Source organism: Pterocles gutturalis, unplaced genomic scaffold, assembly GCF_000699245.1.
Source record: "Pterocles gutturalis isolate BGI_N339 unplaced genomic scaffold, ASM69924v1 scaffold6783, whole genome shotgun sequence".
In the NCBI taxonomy this organism is placed as follows: Eukaryota; Metazoa; Chordata; class Aves; order Pterocliformes; family Pteroclidae; genus Pterocles; species Pterocles gutturalis.
In genome coordinates, this window is record NW_010125458.1 from 26,201 (window position 1) to 51,189 (window position 24,989).

At 37.7% G+C, this 24,989-nt stretch overlaps 1 protein-coding gene across 1 annotated transcript in view; it reads right to left on the reverse strand.

Annotated features, from left to right (window-relative positions):
• TTLL7 (tubulin tyrosine ligase-like family, member 7) overlaps positions 1–24,989 on the reverse strand; it is a 52,570-nt gene that overhangs the window by 23,395 nt on the left and 4,186 nt on the right. Inside the window, exons 5-13 of the mRNA XM_010078570.1 lie at positions 21,779–21,937; positions 19,835–20,051; positions 17,387–17,551; positions 16,449–16,607; positions 5,667–5,761; positions 4,861–5,008; positions 4,706–4,779; positions 1,795–1,930; positions 891–977 (exon numbers count right to left, since the gene is read on the reverse strand). Coding sequence (XP_010076872.1) covers positions 891–977; positions 1,795–1,930; positions 4,706–4,779; positions 4,861–5,008; positions 5,667–5,761; positions 16,449–16,607; positions 17,387–17,551; positions 19,835–20,051; positions 21,779–21,937 — 1,240 coding nt within the window. The remainder of the gene's footprint in view (positions 1–890; positions 978–1,794; positions 1,931–4,705; positions 4,780–4,860; positions 5,009–5,666; positions 5,762–16,448; positions 16,608–17,386; positions 17,552–19,834; positions 20,052–21,778; positions 21,938–24,989) is intronic.

A 24,989-nucleotide genomic window follows, 5' to 3' on the forward strand; every position in this document is an offset into this window, starting at 1 on the left:
ATCCTCTTTCCAGTGTGCACGCCTGTAGTAAGATGTAGCTCTCTAGATTCTTGAACATATATAAAGTACCCCTGCAAGCTCAGGACAATTGTCAGCATTCATTTTGTACAGAAATTCCCAGATTTGTACACCATGTCATCAGAAACATAAAATGCTGTAGAAAAAAATTAATGCACCCATAAACATATCCATCAGAGACCAGGAACATAAATGTAGTCTCTTCTAAGCAGGCTTGACCTAAAATGTTTGCAGGATATAAGAAACATACTTATTTTAGCCAAGCCCAAACTATTTACCTTTACTGGCTTACACAGATATGCAGTGTATTTAAGGCGAAGACTTGCATGAACTATGCACACAACCAGAAAGCATTAAGCTAAAAATAGTATACATTCAATTTCAAAGCAGATTTTTGATACAAAACAGGCTCCAAGATATACTGTACAACGCTTTCAGTAAGTAAGCAAGCTACAGATACATCATAATCGTAATTAATCCTTTGAGCTTCCATAGTGCCTTCTCAAAACTCCTTAGTGGCACTAATCGATTAAAGATGAAAGCCTTCTTTTGAGATAGGCGATAGATATAAAAATCACTTCACACACTGAAACCAAGCAATCTCTTGTACAACAGTTGTTACCGTGCACGACAATTCCTCAAAATAGCTTAGAAAGGAAAAGAAGGATCTTGTATCCAATTAAAATTTTAATGGGATTTAGGTGGACAAATGGTAGTTATGCTCATCTTCATATTTCAAAAAAAAAAAAAAAAAAAAAGGCTAATGGCAGTCTGAAGAAGAAAACTTCCACCAGGATCAGCTAAATAAATCCCCCACTCAGACTACCTCTCTACAGAGTGAAATAAAAAATTAGTATCTAAAAGTCAGATACCTTAGGTTGTCGCTGCCTGGTGCATTTTCCCATTAATTTTTCATCATCTATTTCGCACTGCTCCAGAAGATCCAAAATGTCCTCCTCCTAGAAAGGGGAATTTCACTACAATTAATTCAAAGCAGGACATATCCTATCCTTCCAACATTCAAGCACCAAGTGGTAAGAATTTGAAATTACTTCAATTACTAATTCCTGAAATAAGACTATAAATCCCTCCACAGGAAGCTATAAAATTATTTCTTCTGATGCATGCATCTCTGTTTGCAATGAACATGAAATTGAAAGTTAAAATCAAGTCTTAACATTTATTAAAGACAAAAGTCTGAAGAAAGTGTTGAACAAAGATTCCTGTAAAACTGCTGGACAAGGCCAACTACAAAGATGGGAAATTATTTCTCAGATTTCAAATGAAATTTAACTTTTTCAAATTAAATCACATTAGTTGGTTATTTTAAATAGCCATTTTCCTACTGTCTCTGACTACATAAGCAGGCAGAGGTTTTGGATGCTTTAAACTAGTGGAGCTGGTTTTATGTTATCTCTCATTCCAGTCCATACAAGTGGATGAATAGGCTGGGGACGTTACTGGAGGAAGAAGGAGGCAATTACCAGCTCAAAAGCAGTTTCTGCCAACCTTTGGTTTGGCCAGGGGTAAGGCTGAGGATCAGGGAAATGGTAAGTAGCTTAAAGCCATCTAGCCTGTCTCCACCCTGGGTCCACTGCAGTTCATCCAGATTCAAGGATCTGGCCACAAGCTGCACAAAGAATAATAATAAAATGATGGAAACATTATCAAATGCTATTTATTAGCCATCACACATGATTATCGTGAAACTAATCCATAAGGTCATGATTCCAAGATAAATAACGCCTGAAGCCAATACTTCTTGTGCTTCAGTACCTTCATTCTTTTTAAAGGGTTATTCATTTCCCGCTGAAGTGAAGCTGCTCTCCCAGCAAGAAACGTCTGGAAAGCAGTGGCTAACAAACTCTCATACTTTTCAAGTAACGTCTTATCATCAGGAGGGTAAATTCGCCTAAAATAGGGGAAAAAAGATTGAGTGTAAGATAGAAGCTGAGCTACTTATCCCGCTAGGAACAAAAGTAATGTAGCTAATTCACTGTCTTTTCTATAATGCATATGCATCCCATCTGTAATAATTCTATAATATCATATCATAAAACATACACTCTGAACATTGCCCTCTAAATCTAATTTTAGCTCAGTGAACACATTCATGTTTAAACCAGCAATTAGCCAGTCAAAAATAATATCATGCAGGTCATTCCAGAGATATACCAAAACTCAGTTTTGCAGTACTCTGAAATTTCAGGGAGTGTGAAGGATGCATGCAGGTGTGAATGATTCATGAAATATTAACAAAATATTGCATGTAAAATTCAGAGCCATACAGCAATTTGTATTAGCAATAAAAGGACACGAAACAGTGAAAACCTGAACAATTGTTTTGAGTTAATGGGAAAGATGTAAATTAAAGATTAAATATGTACTGCACTTGAATGCTAACTCCTCCAAAATAATGCACAGGAAGAAACAGACAGTATAAGAGAAAAAATTTTTCTGGTACACAGATATACAGGGTGACTCTGATTTTCCTTTACAGCAGGTATGCCAATATTCTTTAAAATCACAGGTAAGGAGATTATGGCAACATGAGAAGCAGGACTTGGCCATTCATTCACGCTCATCAAACAATGGGCTTTGAAGAAAACCACTCCAATCCATTTCTCACAAATGCCTGAAACACAGCCAGAAATTATGAAGGTGGAAGACTAATTTCTAAGGTATCATAAGGAGTAATCCATAAGTTAATTCTGCTTGCACTGGGCAAAGAATAGGTACCATTTATATATTGACTGGCGTTATGTCATGATGATTTTGTTGCAATTGAAAAAGGATGGTTATGATCCCATTAGACTCAGGGCAGTTCTACAGCAAACTGAAGATGATTCCAGTTTGCATAAAATACCTGTAGGAGCTCTAACCTAGTTTCAGTCAACACTTTTTAATGGTGTTGACTCTACTGCTGAAAAAAGTGTCATAGAACAATACTTTAAAGAACAGATATTCCTTCTAATATATGTAGAATAAGCAGTTAAACAGTAACACTGCAGCTAAAGGCCATTCCAAAGTCACATACATCCTTCTCAGTTCCTCATGAATACACAAATGCTTGAAAAGCATGGCTCCTGCTTTGACCACCCCAGGACTCCTACTGGAATCAGTGGGCTGGTTGTGCTTGCAGACAGACACTTGACTAAGCCAACTGCTGCACTGACATTCATAGACTAAATCAAAGCCTGCTGCGGTTGATTGAGGTTTCTCTGGATTTTTATTCAGAAAGCATTAAACCATGCAGCAATACTAACACCCAAAATTTCCACGATTCTATGGCAATGCCTGACAGAAGCTAGTCCTGCTCTGCAGGAGAACATCACAAGGAGAAAACACTGCATAATACTCTGCATCTCTAGCCAGCATTCCTTTACTTCTCAGGCTCTGGTGATTCTCCAGCCTTTTTGCAAACACATGGTAATAAGAAAACACACAGCTGTTCTGTTCTTTTACATGTGCACATTCCTCATAAAATGACATTTCACTTTTTCCTGAGGAAAAAAATATTTTTGTATTTTTACTGATTTACATTAACCAAAAAGAGAACTAAAGAGAACATTTGTCTCACTTTCAGTCAAGAACTGGATAAGCAACCTAAATTGTGATCAGTTAAAAAGTTAAAGTTATCAAAAAAAGCAAAATGTATTAAAGCATCATGCCGTTTCTCTTTCTTATAGTCTAAGTAGCATGAAAATAACAGCTTCATTGTGGGTTTTTTGATGTACTAGTTCAGCTCCACATATGTCAAGAAAGGATGTAATTAAAACTGGGAATGTTACAAAGACAGACTTTTTGTAAGCAAAACGCTAATTACTCAAAAATGAAAATTTCACAGAAACATCTATCTGTTTAAAGGAGAAATTTACTGGGAATTATAGAACATCTGCTCAAAAAGCAGAGATGAAGACCAGCAGTAAAGGCATCCTAACTAATTAAGAATAAAAGATGTGAACTCAAAACTCCCACATCCTGGATGAATGTTTTAAAGAGTGGGCAAATGCTCCCATCATCTCTTCCTAGCTGTACTCTGCTCCCTTTTGCCAAATATTCATAGGCCTTGCCTTCATTTCTCATTGAAGCACATACCAAGAAATAATAATAAAAACATGATAAAACAAAATCCTTGTTTTCTGGACAATGCCTGTTACAACCAACAAGTTAAAGCTTCCTTTTGAATGCACTCTACCAAGGAATCTGAAAATACTTATGTTCAAGCCTACTAAGATCCAAAATCAAAGTGCAGAAATATGAACATAGTACTTCAAATGTCATTCTATCAAAAAGGATGAAAAAATATTTTTCTAATAGGGAAATAATCACACCCCTATATTGCCCCCCCTAGAGATAAGAACCATCGTATGTGATTATAGAAGAGGTCCACAATGACAGTCATGGTTCTTGGTCTACTGAATGTGAACAATCATGTCTTTCGAGCAAAAGTCTTGCACAAACACTAGAGTGATTGATGTCATATAAACTCCTAAGTGCATGAAAAAAATTTTGAATCAAAAAAAGATCTGAAAAAAAAACTTTACTACCTGGTGTGCAAATATGTATTTTCTAAAAATGCCTACACATTTTCATCAGAAAATTATCATCTACCACAAATACTTGTTTCCATTGCTCCTAAAGAATGTACTGAATACTTCCTACTAATACAGTCAAAACCAGTTACCTGTAGTTCCCCATGTGTCTGTTTTCATGCTCCTCTTTGGAAATCTGTTTACGTACTTGTGCAAGTCTTTCCTTCTACAAATCAAGAAAATAAGACAATTAAAACAAAGAGAGCATAAGCCATGGACAAGAAACAGAACATTTTTTCCTTCCTACCAGTTCTTCTTTTCTCCTTTCCAGTGTGTGGCGCTGCTTCTCCCAGTCTGAGGAGCCTGGCAACAGTTTTTTCATTGAACCTTGACCGTACAGTCTTTTTTGAGCCTCAGCCTTCTGTTGAGCTAAATTTCTCCTTTTATCACTTGTCCTGAAACACAGATGATGTTGACATGTCAATCCAATGCAGCTGAGATGAGACGCACTTTCTTCTCAAGTATCTCATCTGTATTTTCCAGTCAGTCATGTGCAGTCTATGATATAAAACTACACTTGAAACACTCATTAAGAATTTTTTTACAATATTTACTTTCATGGCAACAATATTTTCACACTTTAAGGTGTACTGTAATGACTCTGTGCTACAATTTAATGTACAAACATGGTTGTATCTATTTTCCTGAAGTGTGGATTTTTTCCAACATATCCCAACTACAAAGTTTTCCTGTGGAGGGGCATGGCCTCTGACTGTATGTGAAACAGTTGCCAAAGCTAATTTCCTGTGTGGCCACGTGCCCATGACTGCACTCGTATCCCCACTTTGAGACCTGTTTGAAAAGTCATTTTTATAAAAAAGTACAAAAATTACTACTACAACTGATTTTTTGCAAGCACATGAGCAAGAAGAAAAATTAAATTTGAGTTAATTTCAACAGTGAAACTGTCAGCAAGGGGAACATTTACATTTTGAAAATATAAAGGTGGGGAAAAAGGTCTTCATTTTCTCCTAGTCCAGTTCAAATTGGAAAGAAAAAAAAAATCAAAGCAACAGAAAGAGAGCCAGACTGAAGAAAAGAGGACAAGTTTACCGTATGTTGAGAAGCTTTAATGCGTTTAGCAGAACGCCTTTTTTTACATCATAGTCTATTTTTTGATCAGTTCCAAAGCTTGGGGCACGATTAATCTGAAAAAAACAAGATAATGGAAGACTCAGGAATGTTCAGCTTCACTGGGAACATATCTATTGTAACAGGCTTTGGAGAAACCATTCTTTCAAATATAGCAGAGATTAAGAGCATACATGTTGAGAAGCTCATTTCTGTTTGTATTTTTTAAAAAATAGATACTGTGAGCGAGGAGATGTACCTTTCAGCCACCAAGTCCAACCACAAAACACTTTAACTAGAGCTGCATTAATTAAATACAGCTGATAACTAAAATAAATTGGAAATATTCTGATTTTGAGATATCATATTGTCTAATACAGGAAGGATTTATGTATGTTTAAAAATATATTCATGAAGATCCATTATGGAGCCTTATGCTTCAGTCCAGCAAATACCTAAGTATACAAAAAGCTCACTGGACCGACAAGAGAGACATAATATCAAGCCCCAACACTTTATTCAGGAGAAATGTTTAATTATTGAACAAAACTCTGTTCTGTACCACGTATTGAATTTTTTTACTCCATATAGCAACTAACAATACTCTACTTTGAAGTCATGTTTTTGCATGAACAGACAGAAATATATTTATTAAAACTTCCAACAAAATAATTTCTCATTTTTTATGTACACCAAATCCTTAAATACAGTGAGACTTCAGTTAGATATGAGGACTCGTTTGGAACACGTAAAATGCTATGTTGGTCCAATACTGAACTCCTAGAGATGCACAGACACAGGTTTACACAGCATTGAAGCATCCAACTTGAGAGCATACAAAAGTGCACACCGTTGTATTTATATTTGGTTTAGGTACTTCCTAGATTTAAAACAGTTTGAAGCATAATATTGGGCATAAATTCATCATTAATAAAAATGTTATAAATATGCGTTACTAATATGAGCACCAGCGAGAATTAACACTACAAAAAGTGTAAAATAATTTAAATAACAGTTTCTCTCCTACTGGGTGAATTTTGCCAAAAATCTACATCTGGCACTTCTGATCAAACAAAACTATACCGACTGTGTTTATTAAGCAGAAGATTAAAGTGGGGTTAGGCAAGATGTAAAAAGGCATTTGAAATGCTATTATGAAGCCAAATACTATCATGAGACATTACACAATCACTCCACACTAAGGTTTCTGTGGCTTTAACGCAGTCATTTAAGAGGCTGAGAAGCTACGGCATTCATAGTTAAAACTGGAGTGCTGCTGTAGCACCTGTATCCTCAGTTTTTTGACATACCATTCATTACTAATGTTTGAAATCCCAATCCTACCGTGACCTCAATCCTGAAGAGCAACCAGAGGGGCAGTAAAAACAGTGATCCAGCTCTGGAGAGCTCTTGGCTTGGTGCAGTATGTTCCAGGTAGAAGTACATGCAGGTCCAGTACAAATAAAAACCGAGCAACCAGGTACATCAGAAAGTTAATACATAGAAAGCAGGTGTGAATTTAAAGTCCGTCAGCTATTCCATACTAACTGGCTATGTGTATTCTTGAACTGCCTCTTGATTTAGTATGACTGTGTGCAAGGATGCTTCACTAACAAACTGTTTTCTTTAACCCTCTTCATCTGTTCCATGCACCTCCCTTCTCACAACGGAAGCTTCAAGAGGCAGTCTTGACAGCTGATCTTAAACACCAGCTAAAAAGTTTACTTATTGCTAAGTGTAGATGAAGTTATGGGAGGTATAAAAATGGGTAATATCTTCATCCAGCATTGCTACACAAAACTTCTGAACCTGAACCCACTACCTAAGTCTCTGGTGCGCAAAACCATCCATATTCTTGACATAAATTTGCACGAAGTCCTAATTAAGTCACAAAAGAAAGAGGTTAATCCACAAATAACATTTTTAGAGTAGAAAAACCCTTTTCAATGCCAGGAAAAAACAAGCAGCAGATAATCTAATCTAGAGCATACAGATAATATGCTCCCTACAAAGAGCACAACTAACTGGCTGCCACATTTTAAAGTCTCCCCACACCTAACCTTTTCAAGGCTCCACTCAGCTGTCTTCAGAGATAACCAATACCTTTTTCCTTAATAGTGTCTTCATGTTATCGACTACCTGGGACCTCACTCGAAGGAATCAAATACCTACATGCTTGATCTACCTGAATACTTTCCATGATCAGCACTACTCTTAAGCTAGCAGCTATCGCTTGAATCTACTCATGATGGATTTTATAACACTAATTCTGGAGTTATGGCAGTTTCGTGCATTACGTTTTTTTGGAAAAACTATTTTTGAAACTTTTAAATTTTCTAATCTGTTGTATACAGCAACGCACAGAAAAGAAAAATTGCTCAATAAACACAGTACTTCTCTATATATTCTCGTCCTGGACATAACGGTTCTCACTTCTATTATTTTTACAATATCATAGTTTTATCTCCCAAATATCAGCTTTACTGGTGACGATACTCTAGCTTCTTTACTTTCTATGATTTTTCAATAGCTATAGAACTGAATTGTCCACATAAGTTTTTAATTCCCCCAAGTGAAATCTTTAACTTTGGTTTCATTATTAAAATTTCACTGAATATAGCACATACATTTAATCAAACCGCTTGTAAGTACAGCAGTTGTTTAGCTCAGTGTATTTCATAACTACATACTTGTCAGTAGAGGACCTCATATCTGTAATGCTTAAATTAAGAAGCATAACTTGAAGTACCTCCTTTGAAGGCTCCCATCCAAAGTTACATTTGCAAAGGTTTCTCATTTCACAAAAAATAAACTCTGTAAATGTGTTTATTAAACACATTAAATTAAAGTCTGTAAATACACCATTTTCTTCTTCACCAAGACACAGGATAAATTTCAGCCTGGCACTTCACCTCTTTACCAAAACAGTCAAAGAGCACGCTCCCACCTCCCACTGCTCCAGCCTATTAGTATGGAGTAGGAAAAGAAATTTTCCACTATCTGTCACACATATGTACTGAAAAGACCTTTCAAATATAAAGAGAGATTACATGAATTACTTTATAAACCTAAAATCAATTGAATAAAATATTACATCCTCTCAATAACAGAGATTTAATCTCTGTTCAACGTGTAGGACAGCATGAACATTTTGGAAGGGATCTCATTCTTTAATAAAGTGATTGAGACTGCTAACAATAGAATTCAAAAAGCAAAAGAAATTTATAAGCCACAAAAATCCTATTACACAGAATGCTGTTAGTGGCTATCATTGAGCAGATCTTTGATTAGAATGAACTTCATGATGGTCTCTAATTACTCATTTCTAAACTTCACAAATTGTGAGAGTGCTGACCCCCTTTTTCTCAGTGTAAGCAGAAGGCTGCTATTCCATGGCAGTTTAAACTAACACAAATCTGTCATACTAAAGCTGTCATACTCTGCCTGCTTCACTGTCTTAGCACTGGGGTTCAGAGAGAGCGAGGAAACCAATCCCAAGGACGCACACAAAGATTAACCTCACCTAAAATTATTTTTCATTGGTCCTTGATCATCTCAGGAAGGAATCCTACAAGCACCAGTGCCATCCCAGGGAAGGGGGCAGGAAGCATGCCTTCAACAAAGGACAGGAGGAGGGCAGAGATCTTGCAGCTGGTACATTGGTCAGTTTAAGCACCACAGAACTGCCTCTTATAGGTGTAATTTCAAATTTAACCTCGTCCAGTGTGACTGCGGGCTGCCAGAAAGGACTAGTGCTGCCTCTCTCTTACACCTGCCTTCATGTCGCTTCCCTCTGCCCTGCACCAGACCAAGCGCTGTGAAGTCCCCACCTGAGGAAGTTCTGCAGGCTGGTTTAGTGTGAAATGATGGCTTGCTTGGAATCATAAACGAGACATTCATCCAAACAGCAACCAGCAACATCTCATCCATCAGAGGCAAGTTGCTAGACCAGCTCTGTGGGCAATGCACACAGTAACACCACGTTATGTTAAATCAGGCTGCAGTCTTTTTCACTCTTTATTCACTGGAAAAGTGGCAAGAGTAGGAGTTACTACTGAAGGCAACTATTGAGCCAATTAAATCTATGTGTGCTTCGTGGATTCACTGCTACTGTTTGAGAGAAAAGAGAACCCACAGACAATTGTCAGAGAGCGGAAAAAGCCAGCAGACAGCAGGAGAAAGAGCACGAAAAATGCCTCTCCAAGGCAAGAGAGGGAGAGGCTGCCTGGACACAAAAAACACTGAAAGGAAGTCTTCTCTTTGTTATAAATAAATAAAAAGAAGGAAAGGATTGAGCCAAAGAGCTAGACAAGTAGTTTCATCAGTTGCTTTTCCTAATGGTAACTAGAAAGGTTCTAAATATTGCTAAACTCTTGGGTCAAGGTGCAACTGAGCTTTTACAGCCTTTCTTTTATGCATATGTATATATATATACTCATCACATAATTGAAATGCTGACCTTGCTGAAGACCAGGGGAGGGCAGCATTAATGGCGCTCTGTGTTCACCTAACTGGTCGTTAATGCCTACGTGCTGCTCCTTTGTTAACACTGCCTCACTGAGGGATGTAGAAGTGCTTCGTGAAACACATGCAGTTTTTACTGAAGAATATGAGTAATACAGGTGCTCTCTGTTGCAAACCTACAAAGAAAATAAATTGTTCCTTTTCCAACTTGCAATAAGCTGCAACAGAGGGTTTAAGAAAATGTCAGTTAAATCAACGAATATCTGAAAAATCTGACACTTTTATAAAGATGCATGTTCAGGTTTCATTATCTTTTTACAGACTCTGGGGAGCAGAAGAATGGGAATTTCCCATGCTTAAAATTTATATTTACAAAGCTCAGAATTCCTTTGTTAAAGTTATTAGCTACTAATTTCTGGACATAAAGCTAACAATTCTACTTCACACAATAACGTGCAAATATTGTAATACTACTCTTCATACTATTCTTATTTGGACTTCATATAACTTAAGCAAGACACCGAAGTGAGAAGTGAGCCCTTCTTCTCAACAGAGTAACAGTGCAGGCTGCTCACCCTGATATCAGAGGTTGCTGGACTGTGCTTCAGTAAGAAACAATGTGAACTCTCACATTCTCCGCATATTTTAAATAAGCTCACATTTGATTTACAACATTTTTATGTATTTTGAAATGTGCCAGAACACTGAATACTTTGAATTTCTGTTCTGTTCAGAGCAAAGAAAACAACATGGTCTCTCCAGTAGATATTAATATTATAAACACACATACACTTGAAATGGCAGTCCAAGAGCTGTGCCTGATCATGTAAAGTGGTGAACTCTTCCTTCAAACAGAATGCTTTTAAATCCTCTTACCTTTTGTGACTCTTAAGAGCAATCTGAATATGGCAGAGGATTTTCTGTACCTGACGAAATTACTCAAAATGTTCTCGGTCCACCATTTGAATATAATTCATGTGCTCTGTGGAAAGACGACACAATATGCCACTGGTAGAATATTTTTTTTTTACAGTTCTAAATTATAAAGGAACAATGGCCAGCTTCACAGTAAAACCCAAATGGGCTTATACCTGTGTGGAAACCACAGGGGCATAACAAATTTGGGTTCCCACAATGCCAGTTCAGTCACTTTTCTGATGAGAATCGCACCTTAAGCTCTCTGTATGAAGAAAAGTTTAAGCCTTTTCCCCTTGACAAGTAATTTGCAGCACATTTGCTTTGCTTAGTCATCTATGCGCATTTATGAGAGCGTCAACAAGGGATGTATTTCCCTACTTCAAAACGATAACAGAAATCCTAAAAGATCACGCAGAAAGTTTTTCTAGGTATTTTTTTTTTTATTCTCTTTTTCTTCATTCAAGCAACCTTTCCACTTCATGCCCCAATGCACTATTCCTGAATTTTTCCAGCCATTTCACTGTGCCTCTCTGAGGAGAGCCTGACTCTGCCTTCTCTCAAAGACCACTTCAGGTCTGCAGTTAGGTCCCACAAAGCTCTCCCTTTCCAGACACAGCAAACCCAGTTCACCCAGCTCCTCGTCATACAGCATGTGTCCCAGCCCTCTAAGCACCTTACACCTTTCTGCTGAACTCATTCCAGCTTGTCAATGTCTCTCCCTTACTCTGGGGGATAAAACTGGACAGAATATTCCAGACGATGGCCTCACAGGTGCCAAACAGAACACTGCCATCTACCTGCAGGTCCCATTAGCCAACATCACTGTAAGTACACATTGTTGACTGACAGTCAACATTTTGAGAGAGGTAAGGTGTGACTGAATCTCATTTATTTTGCCAAAGGTTGGTCATCTTCCACAAGCCATGTTGCTGACTGAGATGCAGAACTTGATCTCAAAAAAGACTACATTTATGCAGCAGTTTTATGAAAAAAATCATAGAATCACAGAATGGTTTGGGTTGGAGGGGACCTTAGAGATCATCTAGTTCCAACCCCCCAGCCATGGGCAGGGACACCCTCCACTAGCCCAGGTTGCTCAAAGCCTCATCCAGCCTGGCCTTGAACATCTCCAGGGATGGGGCATCCACAGCTTCCCTGGGCAACCTGTTCCAGTGCCTCACCACCCTCACAGGAAAAAAATTCCTCCTAATATCCAAACTAAATCTACCCTCTTTCAGCTTAAAGACGTTACTCCTCCTCCTGTTTCTACACTCCCTGATCAAGAGTCCCTCCCCATCTCTCCTGCAGCCCACTTTAAGTACTGGAAGGCTGCCATAAGGTCTCCCTGGAGCCTTCTTCTTCTCCAGGCTGAACAACCCCAACTCTCTCAGCCTGTCCTCATAGGGGAGGTGCTCCAAGCCTCTGACCATCTTTGCGGCCCTCCTCTGGACTCGCTCCAGCAGGTCCATGTCTTTCCTGTGCTGAGGACTCCAGAGCTGGATGCAGTACTGCAGGCGGGGTCTCACAAGAGGGGAATAGAGGGGGAGAACCACCTCCCTCGACCTGCTTGCTACGCTTCTTTTGATGCAGCCCAGGACACGGTTGGCTTTCTGGGCTGCAGGCGCATGTTGTTGGCATGATGTACATTGCCGGCATTTCCTGGTATAACAGGAACAATTCAAGTGCCAACAAAATGCAACAAAATACATTTGAAATGTATTTTCTCATGGCTGTAGTCTAAGTAGTACAAGAAATGAAAACACCATTGCCCTATATATTCAGCTGTTCGATAGCTGCATATAATCTTACTTATATAAGGTGCTAAATACCAGCTATATGGAACGAAGTGTCTTGCTTTGTCAAATGTGATCATGGGTGAGAAAACCTGAGAAGCCTTGAGTAAAAAAAGCTGTGTTAAGAAAATTGATTTTTCCTTAAAATATCCCTTAAAAAGAAAGTACTGTCCCTTATTTCTCATGTGGCTAACCCTTGTTTCCAGTCAAGAAATGTGGTTGCTGACTAATCTGTAAGTGTTGTAAAGTAATGTTGATAATGTACCAGTGATACTGTCACAATAGGCACTCATAGTAACTGGTTACCAAAGCACTGTCTCTCTGCTGAGTGACAATTGTTCAGAGTTCAATGACCTGAGAACCAGGACATATATATGACTAGGTTGTGTTAATATAACATCAGTAATTTTATCAGGAAGGCACATCTTGAAGATTGTTGTCAAAAACAGGATTTTATGAGGGGCCCCAAAAGTACAAGCAAATGATGACAGCGAAGGCCTTGAAAATCCAGAGACTCCGAGATATACACGGATGAGAGTGGCCAAGTAGTGTTCACTACAGGAATGCAACCTTGTGAACTAGATAACACTGTGTTTAGGGATAACAAAGAGAACACAGAGCAGGATCCAGGAAAAGTAAAACAAAGCACTTATGGTAAAACTTTGAGACAATGCAAAATTGCTGGCCAGTAAAGGAACAGCCACTAAGTGGATGGTGGCAGCAAAGGAATAAAAACAACCCTAAGTGAAGCTCAGAGCAAAGAGGAAGAAAACTTCACCATCAGCAGTGTGTTCTTCCCTGTGAAGAACACAAGACACTGACAACTTGTTATAACCACCTACCCATCGTTGTTTGGAGAAGCAGACCTCTCCTGTCCCTTGCTGGCCTTTGGATCTCCAGGGGCACAGGCAGGGTAAGCGTAGCACAAGAGAAAGGAGTATATACCAGAAAGCTGGTGTATGTGAGCTTTAACTACTTTATTAATAGAAATTACCAGTAATTGGATAGATAAAGTTTTGAATAGACTTTGCTAGTTCAGTTACACTAAATAATAAATTTGTGGATCTGTATATAAGGCAAGTTTCTCTCACGCACATACATCACAAGGAAAGGTGGGTACCTTGCACCCGAGGCAGTCATTAAAATGCAATCTTATTCTCCAAGGATCACAACTTTGCAATCCAAACTGGATATAATGAGGTTAAATAAGACTGGAGTCTATTCAGGGAGTGCAGCTGTATGATTTTCCTATGAACATAAAGTAGCCTAGCTTGGAAATTTTTGCCAAAAAGAGTAAAAACTGCATTTTCTGGGAACACAAGGGAGATCTAGGTAGTTGTGGCTACTCAGAAAGGATGGAGGCTGGGACTGCACAGATGCTTGCCAGAAACATTTAGTGCCACAAGATGGCAATCACGCATTTCCCACAGCCCTCACTTCGGTAGAAGGTTCCGGAAGTTCAGTAGCATCAAGGAGCAAGAGAGCCACATCATATCAGGGCAATATAAATAAAAGCCATCTCAGGAAAGCAGAGTCATTATAATGTTGCACAATTTATTTCTTATAATAGTTTATTAAGCTATCTTTATAACAGAAAAGCTACATGTGCTATGGAAACATGAATCTAGATTTACCATCCTAATCCTGTTTTGGCAATTTTCCCATAACACCGCGAACATTCATGGCCTTGTGATCAGTACTTGTTACGACTGTTAGAAAGAATGATTCACTCCCCTAAGTAGGGTTTGGCAAGAGGGAAATGGTGGAAAAAGATAAGAGTGGAAAGCTGGGGAAGAAGCCAGAACCATTTGGGGGGGGAGGGGAAGTATATATGTACATAAAGAAATAGATATACATATATACACACACTGCATTTATATTATGTATAGTGTGTGTATATACATATACATTGCATATTTACTCTTTACTACACTATGTATAGTATACATATAGTGTGCATGCGTATACATAACTGTGTGTTCTGAGAGTGCTGCAAAAAACATGAACAAGCAGTAAAAATCAGTAATTCAGGTTCCGGACTCATCCACTAAGTTTCAAAGTTTGAAATCTCTGTTAGTTTAGTTCAATGTCTGTCAAAATAAGTTGAAGGATACCTGTATCACCAAAAGCAGAAAAGGCAACTTAGACTTCTGTATTTAAAAAAATAACAACCAGGTACACAACTCCAAGTCCTGAAGTATTCTCCAGCAACCAAAAACCCCAGAGCAGCATTTAGTCCTTTAAGAGATCCCTCCCTTACAAACAAGGAGTCTGGCATAGCATGATTCTCCTCTGAGACCCCTTATCATAAATGGTGAATGAAACTGCCTAAAATCTCCATACTGCATGTAAACATCCATGGAGATAGAGTGGTGTCCTTCAAAACAGAGTCACTACACAGGTTGATTCACCATCTCTCATAGAAGAGGTCTGTCACCATTTGCTACAAGGCAGGATGAAATTCATACGCAGACCAACTTCATCCTGGACTTAAACAACTATATACACTTATATGCAACCTACAGATGATAATCTGGAAATGTAAAGCTAAATCAAAGGGATAGTAGGTTTTGCTTGACAAAAAGAGAAGATGTCAATAATAGCACAGACTAAGTTCATGTCGTGTGGTGCTTTTGGCTAGCACATCAAAGCCAGTAAATGCGCCTATGTCTGCATGGCAACAGTGAAGGAATTTATATTTTTCATATTAAAATGATACTGAACCCCTGAGAGAAATAAGCACAACAAAACAACTGTTGACAGTATTCATGTCCTGAGAACAAGGTTATAAGGTTATAATTATAATTGTGTACATTTTGCTCATCAGTAGCCAAAGCATACTCATGATTTATTGTCATTAGACTCATTTTTAATACGTTTTGCTTTTTTCTTCCGCTGTACATCCTCCCAACCAGTTAACATAATGATATAAGACAATCTGAAAAAAGACAAGTGAACTCCATGTATATGTTATTAATAGTGTAATTAAAGAGACACAATAGACAAACCTCAAGCATTCCCGGTTGAAAATGCATTCAAGCACCACTTACGCTTAACTGTACCAGTTACATGTCACAGGAGAAACGTCTCTTCCAGTCCATTCATGCCAATTCTTTGACAGCATTTCATGTATTAGTTCCCTCTGCTTATGTGGGTGCTTTTAAAAGCCACAGGAGAGGAAAAGAACATGTATCCCCCCAAAAAAAAGAAAATTAAGACCATACATTCACAAGGGTTGCCAGAGCCATACTCATGAAGGAAATTTATGTAGTAAACAATTGCTATGAACAAGGTCCTTCAGCTACAATAACAACCAGATTAACATCACATTTCTCATTAAAACTTTCAAAAACATCTTAAATGCAACATTCCTCCAGGAAGACAATTGCCTTTATCTGAATCTCCAAAAATCACTGCAAGGCAGTGTTTCCACATGGATGCTGCAGAAAAAGCACCATTTATGTACTCAACAACAGTACCTCCTGCAATGCACAGATTTGCTTTGGAAGTTTTCTTACATAGATATGGATTCAGCTGGGTCTTAATTAACTTTACTTCTGAAAATTTATGTTTGTTTAAAGAGGTTTACCTCTAAGAGCCATGGTTTTAGTTTTCTGTCCAGCAGAATATCAAATCCCAGGACTTCAAAGCACACACTGTCACTTCCTGGCGCTTGCCCTGGCCTGCACATGCGGTAAGCATGAAGAACATGTGGCTCTGCGACTATGAGAGTCTTCACTACTAACTCCTGTAGAGATTTTTTTCAGAAAAATTCATCAGGAGAGAAGACATCAGTATAAATTGAACAAATGCATTTCATATTTTAATCTTTTAAATTTCACTAAAGTATCTACTGAAAAAAGATTTAAAATACCAAATATACGGTCTATAATAAATAAATTATTCCTGTGGAGTAACAGATATATTTTTTTCTATAGCTCTAGGTATGTTGTTATGCTTTCCATAGTACATACGTAATTTTAGATATGTAATAACTCAAATGCTAAAGGTATATTGGGAACAAAGTATAGTACAGCCAACCTTCACCCATTTCATTCTGCAATATAATTTTTAATAAATATTCTCAGAATCACAGGTACAGATGATGTCTAACCTTTAACAGTCTTGGGCCTATTCCTCACCTAAAGACATCAGTAACAACCACTGACTTCAATGGTGCAGGTTCTAGGCCACAGACATATGCAACACTGACTACAATTTTGTAAATATTCACACATAAAACTCACTTTGCTCTCTAGAAAAGTCTCCAAGAATTTAAATGGGATGATTCTTTTGTACCATATTACTTATGTGAATAACTGTTTGAAAAGAGTTAACACTAAAATTATAATCAAACTCCAAATTTATTCTTTTAAAAAATGTCCTTTGCAGTATGAATTGCTGAGAATGTGGATTAATAAAGATTCAAAAATAATTCTGGTTCCAGTAAAGCGGATGGCAGAAGCAGTTAATTTTCTAAGAACATACATACACAAAATAAAGAAGAGCGTATTAGTTTTATCTTACTGAAATATCACTCCAGAATTTGGAGACATCAAGATTATTTGTTTCTAGAAACTCAGTAAACCATTTTATGGAGCGTTTGCTTCCTTTGTCTTCTGTTTCATCCCGTTCAAAACGTTCATTATGTTTATTGACAGAGTAGTTAGTCAGATGCATATATAATTGACTCTAAAAAAAGCAAGAAAATACATTTTAAAAAAACCTTAAATACAACTCTAGAATGGTCAATTTAAGATAATTAAAATAAGAAAAATTACATTAAATCAATAATGATATAGTCAAACAGTTCATATTTGCAAATAACACAATGGGCAGATTTAGTGTTTCTGATTCTTGGAGATTCAACTACTGAATGTTCTAGACTCGTTATAACAAAACCTGTGCCTGTATTTAAGCTATTTGCAGTCAACCAATCTAGCACTCAACATCTGGTTAGGCAATATATCTGCCATTTTTACAGGTCTGTATGTAAACAGCTACGTAAAAAAGTGAAGAGCAATTATCATAACATGCAGAATGATTACATTCCACAAGAAGCAAACAATAAAGATGGTATTTTAAAGTGCTACTTTAAAAGTGATAAAAAACACTCTGGCATCTGTTTCATAGACAATCCCACATTTCAGTTTTCACTGTAGTTTATCCTGAGAAATGTTCTTAGAATAGTGATACTTTAAAATATCTTTTACATCTAAACTCATCTGCCATGTTGATATCTGCCAAAATTGCTCATTTTTGTCTGGCCGGGAGCCATATATCAGAGGGAGGTAAATTTCAAGATAAATATATTACATAAATGAATGAGTGCTATAGTTCCTTTATGGAACTAAATGTCACCAGCAATAGATTCATGTTATCAGTTGCATTTAAAAAAAAAAAATTTTACTTTTCCCAGGACAATTTATAACTCACGTTTTATATGTTTACATTATCTCCCAGTACAGCTATTAATTCAGCTTTGCACCTACACTGCCACGATGACTGCCCTCATCACCATGACAGTTCTCTGTTTGAGAAACATTCTGAAACCTATTGGTTTTGAATCGTTATAAATGTCACCTTTCCATAAAATTCAAATTATTTCAGACAAAAGCAATTCTTTTTCAGACTACAAAAAAATGGAATTGTTTTTAGAATATGTGTTAAATATTTGAAGTAATCTTTAGTCTGAAGTTATCTGGAACAATGTCACTGTGGAACGATGTCATCCAAAGAACAATGTCACTAGTGATAAACCAGGTTATTTCATACAAGCTACAACACGAACATGTTTCTGTGAGAACACAGAAACAACTGCCTGTTCTGTTTATCCGCTCAGAGCATATTTCAGTGCTGCTAATGCTTAGATTAGTAACAATAAAAAAAAAGTAAACTATTCCAAATATAATATTGGAACTATTCCAAATATGCCATTTGTTTAGGCTCCAAAATACACCTGCATTCTTCAAAGGAGCACTAAGACACAGTCACAATTTTAAGTAACAAGCAGGGAAGAAGGCTCTCCATGTGTTGTCTACTGCATAATTACACTTAAGCAGCTCTACAAGTATATGGTACGGAAAAGGAAAGATACAGCAGCAATGGAGTACAGAGTGAGGTATAAGAAACTTAAATCTACTGATGCCTCCCAATGCTTCAAACCTACTTCTCTCTTAAGAGACATCTGCATTTGGTCTGTGCCAGAAGAGGGGTTACTCCTCTCAACAGGGAAAGAAGCTACACAGGGAACAGGAGGATTAAAGTGTCCAAAAGCTTTAGCATGTCCCTTACCATTTCCCGGTTCTCTGCAAGTTTATAGGCAGCCCTGCTGTATCATCCTAAAGTTGTCAAGTACATAGTGCTGTCCCTGCTGAAGCAGTCACCGACAAACAGCACCAGCAGCAGACTCCCTCACATTCAGGGATTGCAGTGACCACGCTCAGGCACTGGTCTTTGTACTGCTGTTTCCCTGTTTTCTGCAGAGGTTCCCAACACAATGGCTGAAACATTGCAGGATCCTCAGCAGAAGCCTAAACTTCAGGGATGTTAAACAATGATCTAGCAGGAGACAAACCTTACCCCCGCCCCTTCAAACTGAGTCTCAGAAAAATATAAAAGCAATGTAGCTGTTCCAGAAGTGATTTTCTTTATTTCATTTTTTCTGGATTGAATGTCAATAATTTACATATTTTGCTTTCTTTTAGGAAATATTTAAAGTCTTTAGCATACATGCATGCAAAGTGCTATAAAATTTTTATACATAAGCAATAATATGGCTATACTTGTGATTTTGATAGAAAAGCATGTTAAATATCTTTCATTTTCATTTTTTTTCTTCAACGACAATGCAAAAATTCAGCCAGATGAATACCAAATTAAATCTCACAACTTATTTTATTTTACTTCCTCCAAACACTAAACAGGTAAAATTCTACAGGCATAAACAATAAATTGGAATGAACTCCAGCTTACCAAGTTTGAGTCACTGGGAGGATGATACTTTTCCGTGCCCATTCTCACCAATCCATCATGATATAAAAATACTTTTAATGGATCACAGGAGGTTACAAGAATATACACACGTAAATCAAACTTGTAGCCTTCCATAAGAAATGGTTTGTCAAGATATTCTTGAACAATCAAGTGATCCTGAGCTTGTAACTTTTCCCCATTTCTTATTAAAGAGATCCTGGTGAAAACAAAAGTTCTTTTAAAAACATGGAACTTTGACATCAGTCTTTGAAACAGATTTTCATGGTCACCCAGCCAGGCAGTCAGGCTGAAGTCTACCTGGAAAAAGAGACTTACATATCTGATTTGCAGGGTAGAGAAAAAGTGCCATTCGCTTACATGGTGTTTGGTTTTCTGTCCTTTATGGTGCTTCACTGGATGAAAAAAGGCAATGGGCCATTTCAAAATAACTTTCAGCTTCCTTTGATTCAACAATTTGTAATAATAGGTTTCCTCTACACTTAGAAATTGTTTGGCAGTGTGACCAATTCTCCATCTTTCTTCACATCCACCAGTCCTGAGGGAACTGGCAGATGAAGTTGCTGAGCCACTACTCCTCGTATTAGAGAAGTTGTGGCAGTCCGGGGAAGTTCCCACTGGCTGGGAAAAGGGCAAAATTAATCCCCATTTTTACAAAGGGAAAAAACGAAGAGCCAGGGAAGTAGAGGCCAGTCAGCCTCACCTCTGTGCCTGGCAAGATCACGGAGCGGATCCTCCCGGAAACAATGCTAAGGTACATGGAAAATAAGGAGGCAATTGCTCACAGTCAACATGGCTTCACCAAGGGCAAATCGTGCCTGACAAATCTGGTGGCCTTCGACAACAGAGTTACAGCACTGGTGGATAAGGGAAGAGCAACTGACATCATCTACCTGGACTTGTGCGAAGCATTTGACACTGTCCCGCATTGTTGCCTTAACCTTACCCTCTATTATTTACGATACATTTCAGTGTTCTGGTGCTGAATACTCCTAATATACTGAAGTACTTTCCAGGCACTTCTCTGAAATATGCTGCTACCTTTTCCTTCAGCTTATCTTTGCCCTTATCAAGAGGACTGAAAAATAAGGAAATTGAGAAGTTTGGGGGCTTTACTTTTACAGTAATTCTGATATATTTTTCATAACAAAGAGCTTTACTATACTGTATAATCCAAATTGATATTAAAAGCAACAAAAGCTAAAATTTAATATCTAAAAACAAGAACAGAGTTAAGAATGAAATTGCAATATTTATCTCATTGGTTTTTACTGTGCAGCTCTGTAACAGGCAAAGCCATTTCAACTCAACTGCAGGTTGCAGCGTCTTCAGGGGTGTCCCTCCTCCAGCATGGGTGTCACCTCCTTCCAAGAGTGCACCTCCAGCCACATCCCCAAGAGGGTCTCCTCTGTTTCTCCTACACCTCATGGCTACCACTCTTAAATATGTTTGTGCTTCTGTAACTGGCTGCAGTTTTGGCACGCAATGGGGTGGTTGGGCGGTTTTCAGAGCTGTGGTAGATCCTGACCTTCTCCCACATATGACATTGCTGCAGCCCGCAACTACCAAAACCCTGCCATTTATGCACAACACAATCTCACCCCATAAGTCTAAGCACAACAGATTAATAAATATATTCTTTAGATAAATTCACAACAAAAATAATCCTGAATTTAAGAATTATTTGAGCCTCATCAGAAAATTCATTTTCTAATTATGCCACATTCAGAACAATATGAAAATACCACTTCAGTTTAGCTCTATATTTCAGCTGTCAAGCCTTTATGCAATACACAAACTTTCTCATAGTGATCATACAACTTGAACTACAAACTTTTTACTGACACACAACTTTTGTTCATGTTGTAAATAGCACTGGATTTCACCCGTAATGGGTAGGAAGACTGAAGTTAACATACAACTTACCCATGTCCCATTGCACCATTAGCTGGTTTGACTATGAAAGTTTTCTGTCTACGTTTCTTCTTCAGTTCTTTTACATAGTTCTGAAACTGTGTGTATTCTGAAGGGAAGATCCATGTTCGAGGAATAAAACTATACTCCTGAGGCTGACTCTTGATCATTCTGTAAAAATTGTAACTGAATTAAAATCTTTCAACTACTTTGATGTATCAATCCTCAGGACTAAAAAAGATTTACAACAATTTGAGGAAACTTTTTCATCAAAATGCTGTAGTATGAAAGCAAACTTCTGCACTTGTTTAAGAATACTTAGAGGTCAATAACATATCCATATGCATACTTTAAGAACAACAAAAGCATTTTTGTTTATTATTGTATCATATTTGCCCATTATGTTACTGGCATCCATCTCATTTCTTGGCATCCGTCTCACTCCTGTTATAGTTTTTGTTCAGTTACTCAGATGATGTACTGCTATTCCTATTCTTAGAAATATCAATCTGACAATATACCATGTGATTACAGTTATTTTCCTACCTAACAGACTCCTGGATTCCTTTTTTTTTTTTCTCCTTGGGAGGAGTGGGGATGTTTGGCAAGTTACACTCCCAAATACATACCAATATGAATGAGGATCAACACACACAAAAAACAGGAGCTGGGATATTTTGAGTTTCTTCATGGGTGCAAAAAATATTAATAACAAGGACTGAATTTAAAATCAAAATGGAAGCAATTTAAGAAGAGTTTTTTGTTTCTTTCTAGCCTTTCAAAAAAATTTCAAAAGTAAGGAATTGCAGTAAATATGCTTTGACACAGGCCAAGCAACTGCTCACGCACCTCCAATATAGGCCAAAACACACAAGCTTGGATTTGTGTCTGGTTGAAGCATTTTGTGATTGAGATTCTCTGAGCACCTTACTCAGTCAAAAGAAAGCCAAGAAATGCAAAGCAAGATAAGGGAGGAAAAAAAAATGGGAGAACTAAAACAAAAATAAGGTTAAGACATTGTAGGGAACAATCTTTGAATCTGGTTAAAGGACGGAGCAAGGTCCTGATCTCCCTGCTTTAACGGCTGTGGCAGCTGAGGTGGTGAGCATATCTTATTCTACAGCTCTGCCTTCTGAGAGGTGAAAAGATAAATGGAAGAGGAAAAATAGTTGAGAAGTCAGTTAGCAGAATTTTCTGTCACACAAAGTGGTGTTTCTGGCAGACTGGAAGCATACATTCACACCAGACTGGCAGTATGGGCCAGATACATATGGGTTAGCTTTAAACAAAGTAGCTTTAATACTGGTTAACAGCCAAGTTATGGGAGCAATGTGGACTTGTTGGTACTATGCAGGCTAGTATAGCACAGTTCCTAGCAGAATAAATTTAGTCTTTGCTGAGTTAAACACTGGTGCAGCTAGCTCATTTCAGGTACTCGGAATATCTGAAACTTCAAACGTAACCTCATACAAAATTAGTTTAGGTAACTCAAAACTACTCTGTGACACAGGGTGGACACATCTAAAATACATAGATCCACAGACCAACAGAAACTGACCAGTTGTTTAAAAATAAATTAATTGACATAGGAAGTTCCCCAACTTGGATTTTAAAAAATATGGCACTATGATGAATTTTAATACCTTTTAATTAATTACAGATATAGGTATACTTCTACTTTTGTAATGGAAACTACTAGTATCAGTATAACTTAAATGTAAGAGACTTACAATATAATTTCAATTTTTCATTTCTACTGTGAGCCTTCATAGTATTCCTGGTGCAGCATAAGACACTTTAAGTGGCTCAAATACTAAAGGAAGAAACAGAGCTGCCAACCACATCTGTAAGGCTAGGACAGTAGCCAAGCCCCACTGGTATAATAGATACACTGTCACCAAATTGTTTAGCCAACTACTCAACAAACACTCTGCAGAAACCACAATAGCTATAGTAGTCTTGAAGTACTGCATAAGGTTCAGTGCTTCCAGCTTCATTGTAACTATTATTTTTATAAATCTTGTTTGATGAAAGCCACCAAATATTCAGAAAAAGTTTTTAAAAACATAAATAGATATTGTAATTCATGATTCATGCATGCTTTTAAACTACTCCCCATCTGCTATATGTATACAAATGTTACTACCTTGTTAATTCAGTAGCTGACCTAGGCAGAAATTATCCTATTTTAGGCAGAAAGCAACTTCTGTGTTTCCATCCCTCTCCAAATTACTTATCATATGCAACCTGAAGTGCTACATGACAGAGACTTGCCATTTAACTTACTCACAGGTTTCAGTACACATACTCTCTACTCAATGAGTATAGCTTCATGGTATTCTAGATATATTAATATTATTTTATGACTGCAGTTACATCAGTTCTATACGCCTTCTTCTGCCTTATGCATAACTGGGTAGACCACAAACACTTAATAATACAGAGTGGAATACTTAACCATTGTTTACAAGTTCTGGTGCTCACTAAAACTTTCAACAAAAGAATTCAGCTCTGTTCTTTCCCTGCTTGGTGCTGTTCAGAGATGACTTAGGAACATCATCAAGTAGCTTTCGGAATCAAGACCTATTCCATTACAATAGCCCTATTTTCCGGCATATCCAGTATCCACTACTGTGGGTAACTATTTCTTCACTGTGCTGCTCTAGCCTTTGTAGTCCTTACAAGGAGGTCTGAGAAATAAACAGCAAGTTATTGTTCTTCTGAGTGCTATTTTAGTTCACGGATGTGGTCAGACTGTGCTCTTGTTTCTCAGAGTGCTTTCTGTGCAAAAGAATCACAGGTGTTGAACAAAACACAGGTTACTAAGGACATGACTTGCCAGTCTAATAACACAGGTTCCACTGCCTGGGTTTCAAGATACTCTGACTTTTCAAGTATGAAAGGAGGTTAGTGGGCAGGTATAGATGAGAAGGATTCTTGGTCCATGATCAGTTCACAAACCCTTTAAACAAAACCAACAAGCTGCTGCAAAAAAAGCCCACCTCATACATGGGTCTGTTCCCCTTCCCATTCATCCTGTACACCTTCTCCCCCACTTACTGTATTCATTCTGTAACCACTCTCGAGGAGATCTCATCTAAGAGACCATTTACAGAAATCAAGATCTAGTTGGCCCTACAATGGCACCTCTGTTTTTTTCTTATCTGTGTTCTGATTATTCCCCTTGAAAACAATGCTTGTGCCTCCTTTTTTTCTCAATTAC